Genomic DNA, 18,066 nt, shown 5'->3' with positions numbered 1-18,066 from the left:
AGGATGAGGAAGTTAGATAGCATCACTGACTCATTGGATGTGAATATGAGCAACCTCTGGGAGACAGTGGAGGACAGAGTAGCCTGGTGTGCTGCAGTCCATGGGGTCACAAAGAGCCAGACACGACTTAGTGACTGAACAACAGAAAAGTATTATGAAGCTCCAGCTTCAGTGCACAGGGGAAGCAAAACGTGTAAACAAGTGGTCCTTGCCGTCAAACCTGAGTTTCTCAAACTGCCACATGAGTGTTGATCCCCTGGGGCTCTGGTTAAAATGCAGGTTCTTGCTGAACATGTCTGAAGCAGGGCCTGGGATTCTGCATTTCTGACAAGCCCCCAGGGCATGTGGATGTTGCGGGGCACAGACCTTGTATTTACAAGGCAAAAACATTTATAAGGCAAAACAGTGTAAAAGAACCTTTTGACTTTGCATATTTTTGCAAAGAGCTCTGAAGTTCTTTGCAGAACTCTGAAGGATAACTTTCCTTCGGACATGCGTGCTACTTGGGGCTACTGGTAGCCCCTTTGTGTCCCTGCCTAAAGACACAGATGCATTGCTGCTGCTTTAATTTGGTGACCACCACAGCTTCTCACCTGTCCAGACATCTGATGGAAAAGAACCTGCCAGATGGAAAGCCAGACAGAAGGGTGTGTTCCTAGGAAGTCAAGAGGCAATCCGTGGTGCCCAGAGTATCTAGTCCAAAGATTTCGGGTGATGCACTGCAAGGCTGGACAAGAGAAAGGATTTGTCAACCAGTGTCCATGTCCTTTCAGTGAACATTATCTTCTTTCTCGGTTTCCTTGAGGTCTTAAACCGTGCTGAATACACTGCATCCTAGTAGAGAGACCTATTTTGGGCAATTTACAAATATAATCAGCTTATGATGGTTTATGGAAGTTTGCTCAGAGGAAAAAGCTCAGGGCAGAGCCTAAAGCTGGTACTTAAAATAGGCCAGTGGCATCTTGAGAAAAAGCAAACAGAAACCCAGACTTGAGCCCATGATGCCAAGGGAAGCATCTTCCTCATAGACGTCAGCACTCTGCTTGGTATTTTTGCAAGGAGGAAGCTTGGACTCTAAGTAACAATAACCAGGAATGTGTATTCACCAGGATTGAGTTCTCCTTTAGAGTAATTTTTCATCAGAATTTCAGATTATAAAAAGATCAAAAAGTTTAAGAACGGAGATGGGTATGAACACATAAACAACTTGGGATAAGATTTCTGATCTTGGTAAATGAGAGCATCTGCCCCATGATGTACTGCAAGACAAAGGCTATTTTCTAACAGTGATTTATATCTTGGGACTAAAGAGCATGAGGTAATATTCATAATTTATAAACTTAATACCTATGACTGCTCAGAGAACTAAAAAACAAAAAATTAATGCTGACATTAATGCTGATCACGTCTGCCTATTTAATGAAGATTACAAGGCAAATAACTAGAGTGCCATGATTTTTACTTCAAATTACAATGCACTTGGGCATATTCTAAGATAGGGAACTTTAATAGGATGGCCTATTTCCCAAAGAACAGCCAGTGAATTCTGAGAACAGTGGGGTAGATGCTTGTTGATTTTCTTGATTCATGATCACCACTTATGTTTTGAACATTTGGTATATTTTAGATGGCAGGAAACCAGGGGCAAGTCTAAGAAACTGGCCTTAAATTAGTTCTTTTGTTGAAAGAAGATACTTTTACACGATCTGATTTTGTTGCCAAATTAATAAATGCCGGTCCATCACAAATAGCTTTACAGGTTCATTAACTGTTTATGTGAAAATTTTCAGCTTCCTAAGTGATGATTTACTTGTTGTTTTATTAGTGTCCGAGCTTCAAAAGAAATCATGAATTACGTTCTGTGTTGAGGTCAAGTCATAGGGTCAGTTCTTATCCTGTTTTCTCATTTTCCAACTGCCATAAAAAACAAAACAAAACAAAACTTCAAAAGGAAAGCAAATGAGCAGATTAGGAATTAACCACATTTTAATCAATAAATATAAACACTTGTTAACAAGTTACTAGGCAAAATAAAACAGTAATTTATCAAGAATTCAAAAGAGAACACCACCTTGAAAACACAGGGCAAACATTTTCACCATAAACCTTTCTCCATTTAGAGAATTAGAGGTCACAAAAATTTACTCTGAATAAAGCTTGGAATAACCTAAAAAGTTCCAGGTAGATTATAAAGCTAAAACAGATGATTTTGCACATAGTAGGTAATGCACAGATTGTCTGACAACTCAATGAATAAATGACTGAATGGATGAATCGCTGAACACAGGGAATAGAATTCCTTCTGTTCACATTGTGAACCAGGCCCATAACCATTTCTCGTTCCTTCTCTGCCTCACTATGCCTGGCTATGCTCTGTATTGCAGGAAATCACATTTCCAAGGACCCTTGCCAGATGGCTTCCAGGTAGAGCTGGAAGGGTAAGATGTTGAAGGAAGATTACAGGGCAGGAGCAGAGGTGGAAAAAATGAGGAATTCTTCCAGGTCTGACTCATCTGGTGTTGTTTCATGGTGGGCAGTGGCTTTGTCCCTGCCATTGCTTCATTTCCTGCAACTCCTGGGCGGTCTAGCTCCCACCAGGCAGCCCCACCATGGTTCCAGCTCCTGTGCAGGATCCCAGTTTCTGGACTTAAGGAACCGCACCTCCTCATAAGCCTATGTGACAACGCACGTGCATGTTAGGTCACCTCTGTCATGTCTGACTCTGTGACTCTATGGCCTATAGCCCACCAGGCTCCTCTGTTCATGGGATTCTCCAGGCAAGAGTACTGGAGTGGGTTGTCATGCCCTCCTCCAGGGGATCTTCCTGACCCAGGGATTGAACCCGAGTCTCTTACCTTTCCTGCGTTGGCAGGCGCATTCTTCATCACTAGTGCCACCTGGGTTACAGCTTCCTTTCATTTATCTTCTCTTTCATCATCTACGTATGTCAATTTCCTCTATTAAATTCTCTCTACTGAAATACCTAGAATGGTTTCCGTTTTCTTGACTGGATCCCGACTGCTACATATTAGAATCATTTTATTTTTTCCTGCCTCTTAACATATCTGGGAATTTTTGCACAAGAATCTTCCCTAAGTCAATGAAAAATTCACTCAAACTGCATTCGATATTCCACTTTCTGCAATATAGGCGAATGAATATCCCTTTGGCTGTTTTTTGTCAAGACTCTCTTTGCCACTACGAATATGACTCTGACAGTCTTCCAAAGTCACCACCAGTTATGGTGGACACAGTCAAAAGTCACTTGCAGAGGTCATTTTTGTTGTATGTACTAAGTGCGACAACAAGGAGAAAGACAGACAAAATGAATCTTAAGAGAAAAAGTCATCAAATGGATAACAATGTAAAAAAAAAAAAAGTCTCTGAAAATTCAGAGACCGTAAGACAGCACCAGAGAGTTTCTTTCCCATTGAATCAATAATTTTCCTGAAATTAAAATCTTTTAGAATTTCTGGATCTTTTAAGAGCATTACAAAAAAAATTTCTGATTCATCAACAAATGATCCATAGTTTCTCAGCTGGAATGCACCCCTGGAATGAATTATCTTCAGAAGTAGAGTTCCTTGGTGAGCATGGAGACCACACATGGAATCTGCTTCTTCTCGTGGAAGCGTGGGTCATCAGACTGGGATTCAAAGTGCCTGGCCACCCTGTCATTCACCCGGGTGAGGATCTGCAAGATCTCCAGGCTCTTCCCATGCTCATTCAGGATGGAGCAGAGGGCCTGCACAAACCAGGAGCCACTCCCTGGGTTCCTCCATGAATAATAGCCTTCAATGGGAGAAGAGAAAGGAGATAAAGTCAGCTGACCTGGCTGCTGCTTTGCTCACTACCCAGAAGGAGCTGTCTGTGATTGGGGCCTTCACATGCGCTCTTCTGAAATAACATCAGTCCCCACTTACCCATACTGGATATGTGTTCTCCAAACTTTGTACTCCAGGGAATCATTCTAAAACACAAATCTCATGTTGTCCCTGAGAAATGGAATATTTCCTGCCATATCAGTAAACGAGGATGTCACAGCCATCAGTGACTGCAGCTCTCCAATGTGAGCTGGTGAGCCCAAAGGGCACTCAGGAAGGAGAAGAATACCTGTGATCCGGCAGCCGGCAGACTGCAGCCACTCCCGATGGTGAGCCTCAAGGGAGCTCAGGTTGTGAAAAACACAGGATACTGGCCCCAGTAGTTGATGCATATGAAAGCAGTGATTTCAGGCAGTTCAGACTCTTGCCTCTTCCCATACATAGAGAAGCACTACATTAATTTGGGTTATCTGGTTTTCTTTAATTAACAATAACCTTTTGATGTTCAAACTACCTGCCCTTTTGTTGCAAAACTTCTATACAACCTGGCTCCTTCCCTTGTCTCCTTGGAGTTCTCCCAAGATTACTTGAGATGCTATCTCCTGGGCTTAAGTCCTAAAAATTTCCATGTAATAAAACATAACTCTCAAGTTTTAGGTTGTGAATATTTTTTAAGTCAACATCCCTCTCTTACCTAAAACAGCTCCTTCTATATAAGGGTGAAATTTAGGCTGCTTAGCCCTATCTAGGTTTGAACCTTGTTCATGCCCAGTCCTGCAGTCCATGGGGTCGTGAACAGTTGGACACAACTTGGCTAATGAACAACAACAACAGCATGCCAATCATATCCTGTGCTATGGCCTCTCTCCCCTCCCTGGGCCACGTCAGTGAAGAGGCAGTGGTTTACAAGCTAGGGTAGCAGCTCTCATCAGAAGCCACAATGCCTGGCACCTTGATCTCAACCTCCAGAACTGTGAAAAATGAACTTCTGCTCCCCAGCCTGTGGACTTACATTAGAGCTGCCTGAAAAGACTAACACACCCTGTGGTCTGGCTCTTGAGTTTTACCAATGCACTGAGCCACCTGCCCCTGGGCACTCTGTCTGATAAGCCATTTCAACCTTCCTCCTGTTATTTGATTTTTTAAGACTCGGTTACAGAATTTCTTTCTTCGGAAGCCTCTCTCACCTGCCTCCCTAGAATTCACCCTTAGATCCACCCTTCTTCCTTCAGTTCTGCCAGGACCCGGCTTAGGGCCCCTCCAACTCGACTGACAGGTTGGATTGCACAACGGCATGCTCCCATGACTCTGCCTTCCTCTCAAGGGCAGGAACCAAATTTCTTTTTTACAGGATTCTTAAAACTTGTGAAGTTTCCATTCTCACAAAATCCCATCTGTACATCTTTCCAGAGCTGGTTTTCCAAACACAACAGCCAACTTACTGTAACCAGTACTTCTATACCAAGCACTTGACAAACTACTACCGCAGCTGGGAGAATTCTGAGTGATGGTTTTTAACCCCAAACAATGGAACTTCACTGAACTTGCTCAGGCAAACCCAAGCAAGAGGGAGGCTTGGTTGCTGCTGGCATTTCTGGTGCTTGTTTACAGGCTACTGTATAAAGGAATCCTGGTCTGAGCTAAATGACTCTATTATGTATGAAAATCTCTATATGACCCTGGGCAGGTCACTTAAACTTACTCAAGCTCAAATTTTTTTTTTTTCTATCTGTAAAATGAGGACAGAAGTAACACCCCTCCTAACTACTACAGAATTATTTCAGGGTAAAAGACATGAAAAACACTCAGTAAATAGGTGCCATAGACACGCTTGTTCTTACAATTACCAATAATAATAACAATCATAAATGAGAGAATTCAGCTTTCTTTTGGAGAGAAAAGTGACTATATCCCCATGGTAAGCAGAACAGTGGCCCTCAGAAATGCTCATGGCATAAAGCAGGGGTCCTCAGGATCTAATGCCTGATGACCTGAGGTGGAGCTGATGTAATAATAATAGAAATAAAGTGCACAATACATGCAATGTGCTTGAATCATCTGGAAACTGTCCACCCCCACCCTGGTCCATGGAAAACCTATTTTCCATGAATCATGTCCCTGGTGCCGAAAAGGCTGGGAACTGCTGCCCTAGAGCACTTCACAGATGGGGCTGAGGTCAAGGAAACAAGATAGAGAAATTACCCTGGGATTATCCAGACAGGACTAATCTAACCACAGGAGCCCTTATAAGAGGGTCAGAAAGAACGTTAAGGATGGAAGGAGAGTCAGGTATGAGGCTGCCGGCTTTGAAGCTGGAGGAAGGGGGCCACAGGCCAAGGGATGCAGGCAGTTCTAAACATGCTGGGAAAGCAAGGCTGTGGATTTGCGCCCCCTACAGTCTCTAGAAGGAACTGCTGCCCATTCTGGAATTCTGACCAGTGGAACTGTAAGGTAATACATTTGTGTGTGTTCAGCCACCATGTTCGCCGCAATTTATCACTGCGGCAATAGGAAACTAACACAGCTCCAAGTCTCCATTTCAAAGGTGGGATGCATGGTGTGGTTAGCAGACGAGGGACTTGATACCTGGAACTGTGGAATAGGCAAAGAGAAAGTCGGCTTCAACTGGGATCTTATAACGGGGATTAGCATCAGTGTCATTGATAGGTCCCGAGTCGGCCTGGATCCCGTCATCAAGCTCTGTTCCCCGGCAAGCCTAAAATCAAAGCAGAGATGGCTGCATGAAGCTGAAAATAGGAACATGTGTGCTATTCACAGCTGTATCCCACTGCAGTCTTAGAACTGTGCTTGGCATGTACCAGCAACACAACGATGTCCAAGATAATCTGAAGATGTGTTGAATTAGCAAGCAGAGCAACTAAAAAGACTATAATGTCTTAAACTAAGATAATTTGTGATCTAATGCAAATACAGATGCCAAGCATTAGAGGTAGAAAAATACAACCTAAATTTGCATACCCCAATGGAAACAGCATGTAGATTTGTAAAAAATGATACAAGCCAAGTCAGTCTGTAATCTTTTTTCATTTCTATTGACTTTGTTTTTTTAAATTATTTTAATACTTAAAGAAAATTAATTTATTTGTCTGTGCTGGGTCTTAATTGCAGCTTAGTTGCACTTAATTATGACACGTGGGATCCAGTTCCCTGACCAGGGATTGAACCTGGGCCCCCGGCACTGGGACAGCAGAGTCTTAGCCACTGGACTACCAGGGAAGTCTCTCTATAGACTCTGAAAAGGGATTACCTGAATGAAGAAGAGTTTGGGTTTCTCTAACAGGGTTTTGCATCGATCCCCCCTAAAATGGGCTGTCAAGTCCTTTATTGCTGTCTTGCCGTCTGTTCCATAAATTAAATTTTCTTCTCCATGGCTTAATAAGATGCAGGCGAAGCAGGCTGAATTTCTGTGGTCTTCTTCAGAAGCTGCAAGCCATTGATACATTGAAAAGTTAAAATATGACTCCTGGGTGTGGGACCTCAGACGTTCTATTCCCTTCCAGTCTGGTGGCTGCCACTGATGAAGAGGGACAGGCAGAGGGTGGAGGAGCACCCTGTATGACACTGAGGAGAGGTTAGAGGGAGAATTCTAGAATTCCCACTGAGTTGAAACCAGAACAAGGCTGCCTCATGTGGAAGAGAATCCCACAGGCAAGCGGGCTTCAGGCAGCTTCTGGGACAGCATATTGGGCTGCTGAAGGCTGGGGCCTTGGTTAGGTCTGTGACACTGGGCAAGCTGCTTAACCATTTTGTGTCTTGGTTTTCTTGTCTGTAAAATGGAGCTACCCATTAAATGGGTTGATATTTGCAAAGCAGACCACATGAGTATCAAGCAAGTATTTGTTAAAGAAAATAAAACACACTAAGTGAAACAAGACTCTGACTAAAGAAAAGAGGCCCTATGATTTCACGTATATGAGGTTCCTAGGGTAATCAGGTTCACAAGGCAGAAAGCAGAATGGTGGTTACCAGGGGCTGAGGGGATGGGAAACGGGGCCTTAGGGTTTAATGGGGACAGAGTTTCAGTTGTGCAAGATGAAAAGACTTCTTCTGGAGGTAGGTGGTGGTGGTTGCCAAACAAGGTGAATGCATTACTTTTACTGAAAAGAAAAGAAAGAGTTAGTCGCTCAGTCGTGCCCGACTCTTTGAGATCCCATGAACTGTAGCCCACCAGGTTCCTCTGTCCATGGGATTCTCTAGGCAAGAATATTGGAGTGGGTTGCCATGCCCTCCTCCAGGGGATCTTCCCGACCGGGATCAAATGTGGATCTCTTACATCTCTCCTGCATTGGCAGGAGGGTTCTTTACGACTAGCGCCACCGGGGAAGGCCCAGTAAGTTGGCTTAGCTTGATCTCATCTACGGTTCTATGGTTCTAACTAACTAGCTAGCTAGAAACTATGCACTATAACCTTTCTTCTCTTCATCCGTGATGAGAGAAGAGTAAGATTCAGAATTTCTTAATTCCATGGCAGTCAAGTGGTTAGGACTCCATGCTCTCACTGCTGAGGGCCTGAGTTTGATTCCTGGTTGGGGAGCTAAAATTCCACAAGCTGCGATGTGGCCAAAAAAATAATAGTAGTAAAAGAATTTCCTGAACACCTACTGCAGCAGTGATCTAGGTACTTTGCCCGAGTTACCTTACTTAATCTCTACAAGAGCCCCTTGAAGTAGGCCTCATTCATTTTTATTTCACTGATAAAAAATGGCATCTCAGAGACATCCTAGAACTTTGCCCTGTCAAGAAAAATCACCACATTGCTATTTTGATAGGACGATAAACGAGAATTCTGTGATCCTGATGTGACCTGGGCTCAGGTGGAATAATCTGCTTTTTAAAAAATATTTATTTTTATTTATTTGCTTATTTGGCTGAGTGGAATCCTAGTAGCAGCATATGGGAGCTTCGATCTTCCTTGTGGAATGTGGAAGCTTTCTAGTTGTGGCATAAGAAGTCTTAGTTGTGCCATGTAAATTCTCTGACCAGGGATCGAACCTGGGCCCCCTGCATTGGGAGCATGCGGTCTTAGCCACCTGACCTCCAGGGAAGTCCCAGTATAACTCACTTTTCATAAGAACAGAAACCACCATTGGGAAAAGTCCTTACATCTGTATAGGGCATTACCCTTCTCAAATCATGCTCACAAGCTTTCCCTCAGCTAATGCTAATTGCAACCCTAAGAAGCAGGACTTACTGTATCATGATCCACATTTCAGGAAAGCAAAAAATCAGGAGGGCACAGACACCCTGCCTTGCTCACCCTTGGACTGCTCAAACTTGGACTAGACCCCAAATGTGTACTCGTGATTTCCAGTCTGCTCTACCACGTGGCCTACTAGGGTACCGAAGGTCGGCTCTTAAGATCCTTGTTTGAAGAAGTAAGGAAAAGATGCCTGGTTTTTAAAAATGTAAGAGATGGGTACTTAAGAGAGAGTGTTATAAAGTGGGGAGAGGGACCTTTTTCTTGTTTAGCTGCGCATCTGAGAAAAGGATCAGTAGTTGAAACTTTCTACCCTCTGCCCATGGGTCACTGTCTAACAGGTTGGGAGGGTGTTACTTTCAATTATTTGCCTTAAATGTGAGAATATCATAGGTAGCTTCCACTAGATAGGTGTGGGATAATAGAAAACATAATTGTTCTGGAATTAGTTAATGCTTGAGTTTTGGTCCTGCTCCTCCTAACTGTGCCTTCAGTATGACCCTTATTCTCTCTCTAAATCTCTGTCCCTACATTTATGAAATGGGCACGATGATGTTGTTGGCCAACACGGCAGGGGTTCCATTAAAGATCTAAAGAAACAATTCTGTGAACATGTTGTGTAAGAATTAAGGTAGTTCTGAAGTGTATGGGGATTATTATTCTCTATCTGCCACCAGTGAAAATTTATACTTAAACTCTGTTCTGGACAGAAAGGTAAGATTTGCCACTTTATTAGCCTTTTGAAATTGAGACTGTTCTGTAGCTACAGAACCTATTGCTGTGAGGTAAGCTGCTTTCCTCCTTTGAGGGGGAAATCTAAGTTTACCAAGAGAGACAGGTGTCCTGGAGACAGGTATGCAGTCGCCTGGAGGAAGGAAAGGCCTCCCATGCTGAGATCCCTCCCCCCGTCACGTGAAGGCAGCTTCTCAGACCAGGTGGGGCTGGCTCCACTGGGGAGCAGGAAGATGACTGAAGGAGCAGGGGCAGGAGTGTACCTTTTTTCAGCAGATCTTGCATCTTGGCACAAGAGCAGTCGTTATAGACACTCACATCGAAACCCAGGCTCCGGAAGCACTTGAAAAGAGCCTCTGCATCTTTGTCTGTGCCGTTGCGGACACCCATTCCTGTGGGAATCGAGCACCGAGTTCACCGATGGGCGCCACATGCACAGAAGGTGAGTACCGCCGCCCCCCTCCCCACCAAAAGGTAAGCCCCTTCATGCGGCTTGTACTCGTGCTCAGTCATGTCCGACTCTTTGCTACCCCGTGGTCTGCAGCCCACCAGGCTCCTCTGTCCATGAGGACTCTCCAGGCAAGAATACTGGAGTGGATTGCCGTTTCCTCCTCCAGGGGATCTTCCCCACCCAGGGATCAAACCTGCGTCTCCTGTGGCTCCGGCACTGGCAGGCAGATTCTTTAGCGCTAGCACCACCTGGGAAGCCCATCACCTGGCTCAGCCGACGCCAAGCAGCCCGCCCCCAACTTCATCCTCCGAGTCCTTTGGTCCAAGCCCCACATCTGCTAACCCACATGATGGGAATCTCAGACTGAAAGTTCCCAGTTTCCCCTCATCCCTCTCTCCTGGACACATGCCACCGCCTGTGCAGGGGCTGTCTGCCATAGCAGGTAGACACAGAGGCCTTCTGACGAATGTCTGATACCAGTCTGAATGAAGCTGAAGGAACTGGAAGGGAACAGGAGAGCTGAGCCCATGCCCCCAGCACCCACCTGTTATTCTGTCAAAGTTCTTGTTGTTTATGATGATGCATTTGCCCACCTTCTCAAAATTCATGTTATACTGATATGTAGGCACTCGGTCCCGGGGGATGTTGACTGATTTCCCTGAGTCATTTTTCTTCTTCTTACTGGGAAAATATAAAGCCAGTCAGGGGCTATCGAAGTTGTCAAGACAGTAATGACCTCTTGATTTTACTACTAGCATAAAAGGCATGCCTAAGAACGCTGCAATGTCTGTGGGGAAAAAAAAGACCTGGGGTGGACAGATTGTTCTGTTTAACTGTCGTATTTAAAGTGAGCAGGATCTCCTGCTTAATTTCATTAGATGCTACAGAAATGCCAACTAAAATCATAATGTGATACCAGTACGCTCCTTACAAGTGCTACAGGGTGTCGGTGACTATGCCTTAGAGTACGACAGGGTGTTCAGCACCTGGAGTTACTATTCGATGCTGGGGGAGCCCACTTTGTACATCCCTCTGTGGAAACTGGCAGAATCTACCAAAACTGAACTTAAACATATCCTTTAAGAGACCCAGTCCACTGCTGGGTATCCAGCCCAAAGGAGAGCAGATGTTTACCTAAGGACAGAGCCACGCGTGTGCACAGCAGTACTGTTTAGTAACAGCCCCAAACAGGGAGTAATCCAAATGTCCATTTACAGTAGAATGGATTAACTGTGGAATATTTGTACAGCGCAACACTACAGATATGGAGATGTGGGCTCAGACCACTGCAATCAAGCAAATATTACAATAAAGTGAGTCAGATTTTTCTTTTTTTGGTTTCCCAGTGTATATAAAAGTTATGTTTACACTACACTGTAGTCTACTGTGTGCAACAGCATTGTTTCTTAAAAAAAAATGTAGGTGTACCTTTATTAAAAATACTTTATTGCTGACTTCCCTGGTGGTCTAATGGCTAAGACTCTCCCAAATGCTGGGGGCCTGGGTCTGATCCCTGGTCAGGGAAGTAGATCCCACATGCCACAACAGAAGATCCTGCATGCCACCATGAAGACTGAAGACGCCACATGCTGCAGCTAACACTTGGCACCGCCAAATAAACTAATACATAATTTAAAAAACTGCTAAAAAATTCTAACCATCATCTGACAACATAGGGTTTGTCACAAGCCTTCAATATGTAAAAAAAAAAAATTCATGATCTGTGATGCATGATGAATAGAATGCATTAAAACACATGCCTACAATAACGAGATGAATAAACTATGACAACACAGAGCCATGCGGATGCATCTCAGATAACACTGAGTGAAAGAACCTAGACACAAAAGGGTACGTAAGTGTGTGCACTTCTCCATATGGATCTTATCATTCAATCAACATTTCCATGAAAGGGGGAAAAAGGAATAGTAACTTAAAATGGAAAGTAGGCCCCTTCCAATCTCCAGACCCTGACCATCCAGTTTTCTGAGTCAGGCACACAGGCACTGAAGCTGGAACCTGGGGCATTGTTGAGAGGGTAGAGGGAAAAAACATCAGATTGAGTGGGGAGCTGCATTGCTAGTCACCCACCTGAATGTAAATTCCATGAGAGAGAAAAAAAAAAAAAAAATATATATATATATATATATATTCTGAAAATAAAATCTCTTCTGAAAAATTGCAGAATTCCCAATACCTAGAACAATGCTTGGCTTGTAAGTTGCTCAATAAATATTTTGCTGTAAGCTACAGATCAATATCCTTCATGAATACAGATGCAAAAATCCTTGATGAAATCTTAGAAGCCAATTCTGCAAATCTATAAATAGGATTATACACCATGACCAAGTATGATTGATCCCATGAACACAAGGTTCATGGGATCCAATTTAACATCCAAAAATCAATCTATATAATCCATCATATTAACAGAATAAAGGACAAAACCTATGTGATAAACTCAGTTGGTGCAAAAAAGCATTTGACAAAACCCAATACCCTGCTGAGTTAAATTCACCCACTCCAGTCCATTTTAGTTCACTGATTCTTAAAATGTCAGTGTTCACTCTTGCCGTTTCCTGTTTGGCCACTTCCAATTGACCTTGATTCATATCCTGAACATTCTAGGTTCCTATGCAATATTGCTCTTTACAGCATCGGACTTTACTTCCATCATCAGGCACATCTACAACTGGGTATTGTTTTTGCTTTGGCTCCGTCTCTTCATTCTGGAGTTATTTCTCCACTGATCTCAAGTAGCATATTGGGCACCTGCCAACCTGGGGAGTTCATCTTTCAGTGTCCTATCTTTTTGCCTTTTCATACTGTTCATGGAGTTCTCAAGGCAAGAATACTGAAGTGGTTTGCCATTCCCTTCTCCAGTGGACCATGTTTTGTCAGAACTCTCCACCATGACCTGTCTATCTTGGGTGGCCCTAAATGGCATGGCTCATAGTTTCATTGAGTTAGACAAGGCTGTGGTCCATGTGATCAGTTTGATTAGTTTTCTGTGACTGTGGTTTTCATTCTGTCTGCCCTCTGATGGAGAAGGATAAGAGGCTTATGGAAGCTTCGTAATGGGAGAGACTAACTGAGGGGGAAACTGGGTCTTATTTTGATGCAGGGTCATGCACAGCAAATCTTTAATCCAATTTTCTGTTGATGGGTGGAGCTGTGTTAGGTAAGAATCCTTTAGAAGAAATGGAGTAGCCCTCATAATCAACAAAAGAGTACAAAATGCAGTACTTGGATGCAATCTCAAAAATGACAGAATGATCTCTGTTCCTTTCTAAGGCAAACCATTCAATATCACAGTAATCCAAGTCTATGCCCCGACCAGTAATGCTGAAGAAGCTGAAGTTAAACAGTTCTATGAAGACCTACAAGACCTTCTAGGGCTAATACCCAAAGAAGATGTCCTTTTCATTGTAGGGGACTGGAACACAAAAGTAGGAAGTCAAGAAACACCTGGAGTAACAGGCAAATTTGGCCTTGGAGTACAAAATGAAGCAGGGCAAAGCTAATAGAGTTTTGCCAAGAGAACACACTGGTCATAGCAAACACCCTCTTCCAACAACACAAGAGAAGACTTTACACATGGACATCACCAGGTAGTCAATAAACAAATCAGATTGATTATATTCTTTGCAGCCAAAGATGGAGAAGCTCTATATAGTCAGCAAAAATAAGACTGGAAGCCGACTGTGGCTCAGATCATGAACTCCTTATTTCCAAATTTAGACTTATATTGAATAAAGTAGGGAAAACCACTAGACCATTCAGGTATGATCTAAATCAAATCCCTTATGATTATACAGTGGAAGTGAGAAATAGATTTAAGGGCCTAGATCTGATAGACAGAGTGCCAGAAGAACTATGGATGGAAGTTTGTGACACTGTACAGGAGACAGTGATCAAGACCATCCCCAAGAAAAAGAAATGCAAAAAGGCAAAATGGTTGTTTGAGGAGGCCTTACAAATAGCTGAGAAAAGAAGAGAAGTGAAAGGCAAAGGAGAAAAGGAAAGATACACCCATTTGAATGCACAGTTCCAAAGAAGAGCAAGGAGAGATAAGAAAGTCTTCCTCAGTGATCAATGCAAAGAAATAGAGGAAAACAACAGAGTGGGAAAGACTAGAGATCTCTTCAAGATAATTAGAGATACTAAGGGAACATTTCATGCAAAGATGGGCTAGATAAAGGACAGAAATGGTATGAACTTAACAGAAACAGAAGACATTAAGGTGAGGTGGCAAGAATACACAGAAGAACTGTACAAAAAAGATGTTCATGAACCAGATAACCACGATGGTGTGATCACTCACCTAGAACCAGACATCCTGGAATGAGAAGTCAAATGGGCCTTAGGAAGCATCACTACGAACAAAGCTGAAGGTGATGGAATTCCAATTGAGCTATTTCAAATCCTAAAAGATGATGCTGTGAAATTGCTGCACTCAATATGCCAGCAAATCTGGAAAACTCAGCAGTGACCACAGGACTGGAAAAGGTCAGTTTTCTTTCCAATCCCAAAGAAAGGCAACAAAGAATGCTCAAACTACTGTACAATTGCACTCATCTCACATGCTAGCAAAGTAATGCTCAAAATTCTCCAAGCCAGGCTTCAACAGTATGTGAACTGTGAAATTCCAGATGTTCAAGTTGGATTTAGAAAAGGCAGAGGAACCAGAGATCAAATTGCCAACATCCTCTGGATCATCAAAAAAGCCAAAGAGTTACAGAAAAACATCTACTTCTGCTTTATTGACTACATTAAAGTCTTTGACTCTGTAGATCACAACAAACTGGAAAACTCTTAAAGATATGGGAATACCAGATCACCCTACCTGCCTCCTAAGAAATCTGTATGCAGGTCAAGAAGCAACAGTTAGAACTGGACATGGAACAAGAGACTGGTATGTCAAGGCTGTATGTTGTCACCCTGCTTATTTAATTTATATGCAGAGTACATCATGAGAAATGCCAGGCTGGATGAAGCACAAGCTGGAATCAAGATTGCCGGGAGAAATATCAATAACCTCAGATACGCAGATGACATCACCTTATGGCAGAAAACAAAGAAGAACTAAAGAGCCTCTCAATGAAAGTGAAAGAGGAGAGTGAAAATGTTGGCTTAAAACTCAACATTCAGAAAACTAAGATCATGGCATCTGGCCCCATCACTTCACAGTAAATAGATGCGGAAACAATGCAAACAGTGACAGACTTCTAACCAGTCAATCCCAAAGGAAATTAGTCCTGAATGTTCATTGGAAGGACTGATACTGAAGCTGAAACTCCAATACTTTTGCCATCTGATGTGAAGAGCTGACTCACTGGAAAAGACCCTGATGCTGGAAAGATTGAAGGCGGGAGGAGAAGGGGATGACAGAGGATGAGATGGTTGGATGGCATCACCGACTCAATGGATATGAGTTTGAGTAAGCTCTGGTAGATGGTGATGGACAGGGAAGCCTGGCTTGCTGCAGTCCATGGGGTCTCAAAAGAGTTGGACATGACTGAGCGACTAAACTAAACCGAACACCCTGCTATGAGAAAAATCATAAATAGACTAGGATTACAATGGAACTAACTTAGCCTGCAAAGGGCATCTATGAAAAACCCACTGCTAATATCATATTTGATGAAATAAAATTTATATTTTTAGGCAGGGCAAGAAAAAATTAAACACAAACTCTGTTTGTTTGGGCTTCCCCTCCCTTCCTAATGTGCAGTAAGCCTCTGCATTATACATTAACCAGAGCTCTTCTAGGATGCGGAGAAGGCAATGGCACCCTGTACTCCAGTACTCCTGCCTGGAAAATCCCATGGACAGAGGAGCCTGGTAGGCTGCAGTCCATAGGGTCGGTAAGAGTAGAACACGACTGAGTGACTTCGCTTTTACGCATTGGAGAAGGAAATGGCAACCCACTCCAGTGTTCTTGCCTGGAGAATCCCAGGGGCGATGGAGCCTGGTGGGCTGCCGTCTATGGGGTCGCACAGAGTTGGACACGACTGAAGCGACTTAGCAGCAGCAGCGGCAGCTTCTAGGATGGGGCTGCCTGCTCAGCTGCAAAGATCAGTACTTCTTTTTTCTTCTGATGCTAGCAATGTATATAATATTCTCTCCTGATTCTGCAGGGGGTCATGGTGACTTGCTGCTGGCTTGCTTTATGCTTACCTGGGACTGTGTGTCTTTGGTGAACTTCATGTGAAATACCAGTGTGTCATTTTTTTTTTTTTAATTAAGTTATTTATGTGGCTGCTTTGGGTTTTAGTTGTGGCACATGGAATCTTTGTTGAGGCAGGTGGGCTCAGTATTTGTAGGGTAAGGGCTTAGGTGCTCCATGGCATACGGGATTTTAGTTCCTCAACTAGGGATTGAACTCGTGTCCTCTGAATCGCAAGGTGAATTCTTCACCGCTGGACCACCAAAATCCCCAGTATGCAATTTCGATGTATGATCCTATGTCTCAAAAATGTTTATAATTATGCCTTTCACTTCTAACAGGTGGAGCAGTTCTCAGAGCTTTCTGTGAATCTGCTTCCTAGAGCACAATTCTCAAGTTTCAAAACTCCTGTTTTTTCTGACTTGATAGTTAACTGAATTTTCATGACATACTTAATGATAAAAGGCTGAAAGCTTCCCGCTTGAGTCCAGGAAAAAGTCAAATATATCCACTCCTGCCACTTCTACTAAATATGGCAAGAAAGGTTTTAGCTGGGACAGTCAGGATTAAAAAAGTGTCATATGAATGAATGAATCAGGTTTTGTTTGCTCATTTGGCAGACACAGAAACTGAGGTCCACAGAGAGGAAGGGAGTTGTCCAAGGTCGCCCAGTTAGTGATCGGCAGAGTGGGACCATCCCAGGTCTCCTCCTTCATGTCAGAGTTCCAGAGCCCTATGCCCTTGAGTATTTGTTAGAGTGATGTATCCACCACCCTCCCAAAGCTCTGATCAAAAGTTGGAAGAAGGAGCTTCTTTGGTGGTTAAGTGGTTAAGACATCACCTTTAATGCAGGGGGTGAGGTTTCGATTCCTGGTCAGGGATCTAAGCTCCCACATGCCTTGCAGCCAAAACCCCAGACATAAAACAGAAGCAATGCTGTAGCAAATGCAATAAAGACTTTAAAAATGGTTCATATTAAAACCAATTTTTTTTTAAAAAGTTGGGATAAGAAAAATGAAAGTGAAAGCTGAGCTTGTTTCCTGGTCCAAGGGTCCTTTACTCTGGGTCTTCACTCAATGTTACCTGAGTTTATCAGAATCTGAAAGGAGGTGGCCTTTCCCCTCCTACCTTGGCCCACATTACAGATGAGCTGTGTAAGTTCAACATTCAGATTCCTTATTGCTGTTTTCAGCTTCAGCGTGACTTTATCTTCTACTTTTATAAGGTCAAATTTCTTCTGTCATATCATTTTATTTCTAAAAGAGAAATGTCCTCGGTCTGGTCTCCTGCCTTCTAAGACTCCCCTTCACCGTTGTTTCCTGTCTGTTTACAGGCGTGATGCCAATCTTCCTTCATCCTACTTCCCCCGGGGCTTTCCTGGTGGCTCAGTGGTAAAGAATCTGTCTTCAATGCAGGAGACATGGCTTCAATACCTCGGTCGGGAAGATTCTCTGGAGAAGGAAATGGCAATCCACTCCAGTAATCTTGCCTGGAGAATCCCATGAACAGAGGGGCGTGGTGGGCTAGAGTCCATAGGGTTGCAAAGAGTCAGACACGACTGAGCGACTAAACAATTTCCCCCAGAAAGGCAGTACAAAAGAGCCCTGGACTTGGGGTCAGACAGAGGTCTGCACTGTCCCGTGTGCCCTGGGTCGGTGAGTCTCTGCTTTCA

The 18,066-nt window shown here is 43.4% G+C and overlaps 1 protein-coding gene across 1 annotated transcript in view; it reads right to left on the bottom strand.

Annotated features, from left to right (window-relative positions):
• Window positions 1–1,968: 1,968 nt before the first annotated feature.
• The window catches only part of CASP7 (caspase 7), a 41,822-nt gene continuing 25,724 nt past the window's right edge, over window positions 1,969–18,066 (bottom strand). Inside the window, exons 3-7 of the mRNA XM_061403534.1 lie at window positions 10,770–10,906; window positions 10,038–10,166; window positions 7,093–7,268; window positions 6,411–6,540; window positions 1,969–3,792 (exon numbers count right to left, since the gene is read on the bottom strand). Coding sequence (XP_061259518.1) covers window positions 3,569–3,792; window positions 6,411–6,540; window positions 7,093–7,268; window positions 10,038–10,166; window positions 10,770–10,906 — 796 coding nt within the window. The 3' untranslated portion in view covers window positions 1,969–3,568. The remainder of the gene's footprint in view (window positions 3,793–6,410; window positions 6,541–7,092; window positions 7,269–10,037; window positions 10,167–10,769; window positions 10,907–18,066) is intronic.

Source organism: Bos javanicus, chromosome 26 (genome assembly GCF_032452875.1).
Source record: "Bos javanicus breed banteng chromosome 26, ARS-OSU_banteng_1.0, whole genome shotgun sequence".
In the NCBI taxonomy this organism is placed as follows: Eukaryota; Metazoa; Chordata; class Mammalia; order Artiodactyla; family Bovidae; genus Bos; species Bos javanicus.
This window is presented reverse-complemented; position numbering and strand designations above follow the sequence as displayed.